At 38.0% G+C, this 9,597-nt stretch overlaps 1 protein-coding gene across 1 annotated transcript in view; it reads right to left on the bottom strand.

Annotated features, from left to right (window-relative positions):
• aamp (angio-associated, migratory cell protein) overlaps window positions 1-4,742 on the bottom strand; it is a 19,802-nt gene extending 15,060 nt beyond the window's left edge. Inside the window, exon 1 of the mRNA XM_062062138.1 lies at window positions 4,259-4,742. Coding sequence (XP_061918122.1) covers window positions 4,259-4,340 — 82 coding nt within the window. The 5' untranslated portion in view covers window positions 4,341-4,742. The remainder of the gene's footprint in view (window positions 1-4,258) is intronic.
• Between the last annotated feature and the right edge of the window lie 4,855 nt (window positions 4,743-9,597).

Raw genomic sequence — 9,597 nt, 5'->3', positions numbered from 1 at the left:
TGTAGCTGCCTGGAGGTGAACTTTTATTGCTGTTTTGAAGGAGGATAGAGATGCCCTTTCTTTTATACCTGTTGGGAGCGCATTCCACATTGATGTGGCATAGAAAGAGAATGAGTTAAGACCTTTGTTAGTTCGGAATCTGGGTTTAACGTGGTTAGTGGAGCACCCCCTGGTGTTGTGGTTATGGCGGTCATTTACGTTAAGGAAGAAGTTTGACATGTACTTCGGTATCAGGGAGGTGTAGCGGATTTTATAGACTAGGCTCAGTGCAAGTTGTTTAACTCTGTCCTCCACCTTGAGCCAGCCCACTTTAGAGAAGTGGGTAGGAGTGAGGTGGGATCTGGGGTGGAGGTCTAGCAGTAACCTGACTAGCTTGTTCTGAGATGTTTGGAGTTTAGATTTGAGGGTTTTGGAGGTGCTAGGGTACCAGGAGGTGCATGCGTAATCGAAAAAGGGTTGAACGAGAGTTCCCGCCAGAATCCTCAAGGTGCTTTTGTTGACCAGAGAGGAAATTCTGTAGAGAAATCTTGTTCGTTGGTTAACCTTTTTGATTACCTTGGTTGCCATTTTATCACAGCAAAGGTTAGCCTCTAGAATGGAACCTAGGTAGGTGACCTCATCTTTCCTGGTGATAACAATGTCACCTACTTTTATGGTGAAGTCATTGACTTTCTTAAGTTTGATGTGGGACCCAAACAGGATGGATTCTGTTTTACCCAAGTGGATGGATAGCTTGTTGTCAGCGAGCCAGGTGCAAGTTCTACAGAGCTCAGCACTGAGGATTTTCTCCACCTGTGACTTGTCCTTGCCGGATACCAGCAGGGCAGAGTCATCCGCAAACAAAAACAATTCACAGTCGCATGCCGATGACATGTCGTTTATGTATATTAGGAACAGTAAAGGTCCCAATATACTGCCTTGGGGGACTCCACAGCTCACCGAGAGGGGGGGAGGGACACGGTGCCGTTCACCTCTACCACCTGCTCCCTCCCCTCCAAGTAAGATTGCATCCAGCTCCATGAGGTTTTGTTAAATCCGTTTGCTCTGAGCTTATCCAACAGTATAGCGTGGTTAACGGTGTCAAAGGCCTTCTGAAGGTCCAGCATGACCATGCCGCAGTATTTCCCCGCGTCCACCTCATGTTTGATGTGGTCGGTCAGATAGAGAAGGCATGTGTCAGTGGAGTGGTTAGTTCTGAAGCCGGATTGGAATTTGTACTTAATAGTAGAATTAACTAAACGCAATGAGCCCTCTTTTCAGGCATCCACAATCTTTAACAGTAGAATTAACTGTAGAATTAACAGTAGAATTAACAGTAACTGTAGAAATAACTGTAAAAGCAAGTGTAGAATTAACATAAAAGTAACTGTAGAATTAACAGTAGAATTAACTGAACGCAGTGAGCCCTCTTCTCAGGCGTCCACAATCTTTGTCTCGGTGGGTGGAAAGCCACTTAACAAGGCCGCCAGGTTTACAGACGCAGGAAGGCGGTACGGAGAGCCTCGCGACTCGTTCGTGAGAAGTTCTGCAAAGTAATAAAAAATAGGAGGAAATAAATTGGATCTATAGTCCCGTTGTGGTAATATAATTTTTCAGCTTCAAATTGGCAATCAAACGTGCCTGAAAGTGATTGATTGATTGATTGATTGAAACTTTTATTAATAGATTGCACAGTACAGTACATATTCCGTACAATTGACCACTAAATGGTAACACCCAAATACGTTTTTCAACTTGTTTAAGTCGGGGTCCACGTTAATCAATTCATGGTACAAATATATACTATCATCATAATACAGTCATCACGCAAGTTATTAATTCCTATGGGCGAGGGCGGACCTACGTCACTTCCGCCTACCAATCCCCTAGCAACCGGTCGCCATATTGAATTTGTTGAAAACAAACCAGCTCACAGCGAACACAGCATTGACAGAAAAAGCATTTAACGAGGTTTCACGACATTTTAAACTGTTCTAAATGGCGTATGATTATGTAAATAGTCTTTCCAGTGAGGCTAGGTTAAGATATGAGTTAAAATGTTCTGCAGTTGATTAAATGGCAACATGAAAATTATAGGGTTTATTGGTTTTTAAAAACCCAACTGTTAAGTGCAAATTTAAACGAAACCGGTTTTCGAAAACAGCCTATACAGGCTATAGACTATATAGTATATACCGCATGTTATTTTTGTACAACAACAACTTCAGCTGTCGAACGTTATAAGGTACAAATTCAACAAGTACAACATTAGCACGGACGGTATAGCCAAGTTGTGGTTAAGAAGGTGGATTTTTGTTCCTTATATTTACCAGAAACGAAGTGATCCGAACACACGACCCGGGACTTTGGGGGACTCCAGTGAGAATCGTCCTTGTTTTCCCGGTGTAAAGCTGCGAGCCATTTGTCTCGTCTCTGTGGGCTTTTATCACGCTTTGGCAGAATAAAATACGACCTTTGTTTTCCCTGTTTCCAGTTGTGGTTAGCACAACCAAAAACAACACAGTTTTTCGGCATTTTGGAGGCAGAATGACGGGTTTAACCAGCGTAGGTCGACAGGTTAAAGAGTAATGGCAACGGTTTGTTTTCAACGCCAGTCTGGTTGCTATGGCTCGAAGAACCCGTATGTAGCTCAGTTTCCCGGATGTCGGCCCTCACCTATTGGGCGGTATAGCTCGGTTGATAGAGTGGCCGTGCCAGCAACTTGAGGGTTCCAGGTTCGATCCCCGCTTCCGCCATCCTAGTCACTGCTGTTGTGTCCTTTGGCAAGACACTTTACCCACCTGCTCCCAGTGCCACCCACACTGGTTTAAATGTAACATAGATATTGGGTTTCACTATGTAAAAGCGCTTTGAGTCACTAGAGCAGGGGTCACCAACGCGGTGCCCGCAGGCACCAGGTAGCCCGTAAGGACCAGATGAGTAGCCCGCCGGCCTGTTCTAAAAATAGCTCAAATAGCAGCACTTACCAGTGAGCTGCCTCTATTTTTTACATTTTATTTATTTACTAGAAAGCTGGTCTCGCTTTGCTCGACATTTTTAATTCTAAGAGAGACAAAACTCAAATAGAATTTGAAAATCCAAGAAAATATTTTAAAGACTTGGTGTTCACTTGTTTAAATAAATTCATTACTTTGCTTCTTATAACTTTCAGAAAGACAATTTTAGAGAAAAAATACAACCTTAAAAATGATTTTAGGATTTTTAAACACATATACCTTTTTACCTTTTAAATTCCTTCCTCTTCTTTCCAGACAATTTAAATCAATGTTCAAGTAAATTTATTGTTTTTATTGTAAAGAATAATAAATACATTTTTATTTAATTCTTCATTTTAGCTTCTGTTTTTTCGACGAATAATATTTGTGAAATATTTCTTCAAAATGATCATGATTAAAATTCAAAACAATTATTCTGGCAAATCTAGAAAATCTGTAGAATCAAATTTAAATCTTATTTCAAAGTCTTTTGAATGTCTTTTAAATTTTTTGTTCTGGAATATCTAGAAGAAATAATGATTTGTCTTTGTTAGAAATATAGCTTGGTCCAATTTGTTATATATTCTAACAAAGTGTAGATTGGATTTTAACCTATTGAAAACATGTCATCAAAATTCTAAAATTAATCTTAATCAGGAAAAATTACTAATGATGTTCCATAAAAAGATTCGAATTAGCTAGTTTTTCTCTTCTTTTTTTTGGTTGAATTTTGAATTTTAAAGAGTCGAAATTGAACATAAACTATGTTTCAAAATGTAATTGTCATTTTTTGTGTTTTCTCCTCTTTTAAACCGTTCATTTAAGTGTAAATATCATTAATTATTAATAATAACATAGAGTTAAAGGTAAATTGAGCAATTGGCTATTTCTGGCAATTTATTTAAGTGTGTATCAAACTGGTAGCCCTTCGCATTAATCAGTACCCAAGAAGTAGCTCTTGGTTTCAAAAAGGTTGGTGACCCCTGCACTAGAGAAAAGCACTATATAAATATAATTCACTTCACTTCAGTGGTTTCAACATTAAATGACTGTGTTGCGTTCTTTAAAAAGGATAGCAAAGGAACAGATATACAGCTGTACATTGACTACTTTATATCTATTTAAAAAAACTTGTAATATGCCAAATATTATTGCAGGGGTGTACAGGTAGGCTACTGCAATCCGTCTATATAGTAAACTTATGTTTAGGTGATGACACTGCGATTGGAAACGTCTGTAATAAGCAAGTAGTGTCACCGTGTGTGTACATTTTATTTACCAACCTGGACTTGCTTCAATGTCATCAAGGTCGATGACTTCAATTATTTCTTCGTCTTCGTGAAAATCCAGCGAGTTTTGCTCCATGTTGGCTATGCTTCTTTAGAACAACCGGGAACACCACTTTAACTGTGTCTTACTGTACTTTCTTTAAAAAAAATAAAAATAAATCCGCATAAGTGGACGCACAAATGTGCAACGTCGAAAAGTATACGGTGCTTAAAGTAAAAAATAACACATGATCTTCTAGTTTTTGTCCCACGTTGCTTCCTAAAATGCTGCGTTTGAAATACTTTGCCCTGAACTGTCCCTGCCAGGTATTAGTTTGTTTACAATAACAACTTTGCTAACACTCAGGATTCACCAAGTCACTTATTTGGTTGTTTAGTTAGACACCCAAATTAAATTTCTGTTTATAACAAGCAGTTTCATGAAATCAATTAAATCTTAATCATTTAAAAGAAAGACAGCCTGGAGGATAAAAAGCGGGGCAATGTTTCCCTTTTTAAAGACCGGCGTGGGATGATGACATCACCAATGCAGCGTCAGCGTCGTAAATGTCGCATCCGCTAGGTGGCAGTCTTGTCAGGAGTGAATCGGAATGACTACATGAGTAAGGTCTGTTTTGAATTATTGGGTTATGTTGACGCTTGAAAACAGTTTATAAATTGTACAATTAGTCATTGGGGCCAGACCAGATATCAGTGTCATTACCATGAATTGATTAACGTGGACCCCGACTTAAACAAGTTGAAAAACTTATTTGGGTGTTACCATTTAGTGGTCAATTGTACGGAATATGTGCAATCTACTAATAAAAGTTTCAATCAATCAATCAATCAATCACGTGAGTGGGCAAACATGTACCTGTGCTAAAATGTTTAAGGTCAATATAAGTAAATTAAAATATATACTTTTCATAGGAACAGCTTTTTATATTTTTTTGGACATTTTGTTATTTTACTCTATAGTCTGTTTTTAATTCATTCCAAAAAAGAGCATAGATAGCTAATAGCACATTAAAGGTCATATTACACTATTTTAGGACATAACACTTCTTTTTTTTTTTTTTAATAAATAAAACAAAACTGTGTTTAATTGAGTTGATCATCTTTTATTTTTTACATTATACCAAATTTCTAGGTATAATGATTGATGATAAATTGAACTGGGAATCTCATGTAAAAAAATATACAACATAAAGCAGCAAGAAACACGTCAATAATGAATAAAGCAAAACATGTTTTAGACCAAAAATCACTTCATATCCTCTACTGCTCACTAGTGTTACCATATCTGAGCTACTGTGTAGAAATATGGGGAAATAACTACAAAAGTACACTTCATTCATTAACGGTGTTACAAAAAAGATCAGTTAGAATAATACATAATGTTGGATATAGAGAACATACAAATCCTTTATTTATTGAATCAAAAATACTGAAATTCCACGACATAGTGAATTTGCAAACAGCTAAAATTATACACAAAGCAAACTATAACCTGCTACCCTCGACACCGAGGATGTCGTTGTGGCTTGTACAGCCCTTTGAGACACTTGTGATTTAGGGCTATATAAATAAACATTGATTGATTGATTGATTGAATGTACAACAATTCTTCTCAAAAAAAGAGGAGAAATATAATCTCAGAGAAAAATGTGATTTAAAACATCTGTATGCACGTACAACACTTAAGACCTTCAGTATATCAGTACGTGGAATTCAATTATGGAATGGATTAAGCAAAGCAATCAAACAATGTACTAATATGATCCACTTCAAGAAACTCTTTAAACTTAAAATGTTTACAAAGTACAAAGAAGAAGAACCATGATAAACATTCTGGATTTATTCCATCCATCCATTCTTTCATTCTCAAAATAATCTTACTTATCTCATTATATGAAATATGACTTACATAACCAATTATTATTTATTTATTTTTATTGTGATTACTTATGGAGTATATTGTGAATAAATTGAGAACAGGAAGTGAACAAAAGTTTTAGCAACTGTTATGTAAAAGAAAAGGGGTAGGATTAAATAAGCTCTGCTTCTTCCTACTCCTTTTCGAACATGTTGAAAAAAGAAACTGGAAATTGTAATGTATCATGTGTATGCTTGCATGTTCGAAATAAACTCAAACTCAAACTCAAACTCAAACATTATACATATTTTTCCAATATTTTTTTATTTTTTCTACTGTTTTACACTTTTGATTACATGTAAAAACTAAATATCAATTTGCCTTTTTCAGGGACTGACGTCAGCGCGGAATAATGAATCCAACTTCAGTTGGAGGCAGCAGAAACCTTTCTGCAGGTATGTATTTGATTGATTGATTGAGACTTTTATTAGTAGATTGCACAGTACAGTACATATTCCGTACAATTGACCACTAAATGGTAACACCCGAATATGTTTTTCAACTTTTTAAGTCGGGGTCCACATTAATCAATTCATGGTATAAATATATACTATCAGCATAATACAGTTATCACACAAGTTAATCATCAGAGTATATACATTGAATTATTTACATTATTTACAATCTGGGGGATGGGATGCGGAGGGGGTTGGGGCGGGGGGGTTAGGTTTGGTTGATATCAGCACTTCAGTCATCAACGATTATATCATCTGAGAAATGGACATTGAAACAGTGTAGGTCTGACTTAGTAGGATATGTACAGCGAGCACTGAACATAGTGAGCTCAGAAAGCATAAGAACAAGTATATACATTTGATTATTTACATTTGATTATTTACATTTGATTAAATGCAATCAGGGGAGGTGGGATGTGGTGGGGTGAGGGTGTTAGTCTAGGGTTGTAGTTGCCTGGAGGTGTTCTTTTCGTGCGGTTTTGAAGGAGGATAGAGATGCACTTTCTTTTACACCTGTTGGGAGTGCATTCCATTTTGATGTGGCATAGAAGGAGAATGAGTTAAGACCTTTGTTAGATCGGAATCATCCATTGCTCTGATGGGTATTCCGACTCGAACCTGGTGTCACCCCCAAAATATGGACTTATTGAAAACCTTGCTGAGTGCAGCAGAAATCAGACATTTCTCAATTTTTTACTTGCTTGCTTGAAGGAGATATTCAACCTAGTATTTTCACATGGAAGAAATCCCTGGATTCTATCACTCAAAAAATGCATCTCCATCTGAAGCAGCAGAAGAAAGTTCAAGAAAACCATCTTGAGATCCACCAAGCAAACCATTAGTGTATGATGAGAAATGTATCTTCTGCAAAAAATCAAGCAAGTATACGGAACCCCTCATACAATGTACATAGTTGCATGCAGATGACAGGATCATAAAACCAGCAGGCACCAAAGTGGACCAGAGGATGCTTGCTATCACTAGTAGAGAGTTTGTTGATGATGGAGCCATTATCATAGTTCATGATCCCGTGCGTACACACATAAGCAACCTGCTGCCTGCTCTAAGTCAAGGAAAGAAAGTGAAGATGCAGAAAAAATAGTATGAGGTAACAACGCCTATGAGGAACTGTGTTCATACATTAGGAATTAACCTTTTCCCAATCCAGAAGTACTATGCATGACAAACCTCTCACCAAGACTACAATCATCCTAAGTCTCTTGGTGTCAGCCAGATCAAGGACTCAACCAAGAAATATAACCGATCTAGGATGGAAACTGAGCTTGGTGGATTCATCCATATCTTTCCTGATGAAAATGGAGAGTTTCTTATATACCTATACACTCTATCAATGACTGAGCTTGCCAAAACTGTATTCTCATTGGAAAAACAAACTACAACATACCACAGATCTGTGAACTCTGATGATGCTGTAACAAAGGAAGCTTTGTGGTTGAGAATTGATATAATAAAACAGACACCAAACAAGTGTGGCCACCTGGTGTAGAACGAGATGGATTCTTCATTCCTGAATCAATCACTCAGTTCTTGCAAACACTACTGAGTGGAAACTGCCACAGCCCGTCTAAAAGAGTAAAACGACTTGACACTTCCTTTGGCAGTGACTTGGTTTTTTCAGTCACTCATGGTAAAATCAGACCACCAAAACATGTACTTCTGTCCTTTGCTGTAAAGTCCTTAACAGGAAACATGGAATTGGTGCACACTTTGAACCGGCTCAGACACATAATGTGTCCTTTTCAGTTTGAAGAGTTTGACACAGCACTGTGTCTGCAGAAGATGGAACTGTCAAGAGATGATCTATCACTGCCTGCAAACAAATACCAAAATGTTTTCCCCAACCTGGCTTATGACAACATAGACTGGCTAGAGGAAACCTGTAGTGGAGCAGGAACCTCTCACCGAGTCAATGGCACAGATGTCCAAGCGAAATTCATTGGACCTGCACCTTAAAGAATCATGCCTACAATCACCGAGTCAAAGAAGAGGAGTGTCAGCCCTAAACATTGCTACTACCTACCTACAGCTATGGAAAGAGAGTGGGGCCACCAAACATCCCAAGTGTAAATGCTGACACTATCGCACAAGTCTAGGATGCAAAGGCAAAGAAAGTCTCAAGTTCTTGGTGATGAAATGGAAAGGGCCCGAACAAAGACATAAAATACAGGGCAATTGTATGTTACTTGTGAAGAAGTCTGCTTAAAAATCACTAAGGACCAGTCGGAGGATTCTGACGCCCGCATGCTATTGCATGCTCTCCATGCAGCAGAGTCTGGCTACAAGGCAGCGATCATCATAGCTGATGACACAGATATTCTGGTGTTGTCTCTTGGTTTCAGTAGGAACATTCCATGCCCTGTGTACCAAAATGTGGCACACATAACAGGACAAGATTTCTGGACATTGCTAATCTTTGGCAATCACTCAGTGAAAGTGTGGCTGGTGCCTTGATTGGCATGCATGCGTTTACCGAATGTGATATGGTAAGTGCATTTGCAGGACGTGGGAAAATGGGCACCTTAAACGACTTAAGTCAGACAGGATATACCAGGAAGCCTTCCTTGAGCTGGACAGTGCTTGGACGGTCTCTAATAAGCTGGAGGAAATCACTTGTCACGTGTAAATGCCGTATCCTCTACGCCAGGGGTCACCAACCTTTTTGAAACCAAGAGCTACTTCTTGGGTACTGATTAATGCGAAGGGCTACCAGTTTATATTGTCATTTGTAAGTTACATGTAAGTATGATTTAAACAAGAATAGCTAAATAAATAAATCTATATATATAAAAAAAATGGGTATTTCTGTCTGTCATTCCGTCGTACATTTTTTTTCCTTTTACGGAAGGTTTTTTGTAGAGAATAAATGATGAAAAAAACACGTAATTGAACGGTTTAAAAGAGGATAAAACGCGAAAAAAATGAAAATAAAATTTTGAAAC

The sequence above is a fragment of the Entelurus aequoreus genome, linkage group LG01 (genome assembly GCF_033978785.1).
Source record: "Entelurus aequoreus isolate RoL-2023_Sb linkage group LG01, RoL_Eaeq_v1.1, whole genome shotgun sequence".
Lineage (NCBI taxonomy): Eukaryota > Metazoa > Chordata > Actinopteri > Syngnathiformes > Syngnathidae > Entelurus > Entelurus aequoreus.
The sequence above is the reverse complement of the archived record's forward strand: the minus strand, read 5'-3'. Positions and strand labels throughout refer to the sequence as shown.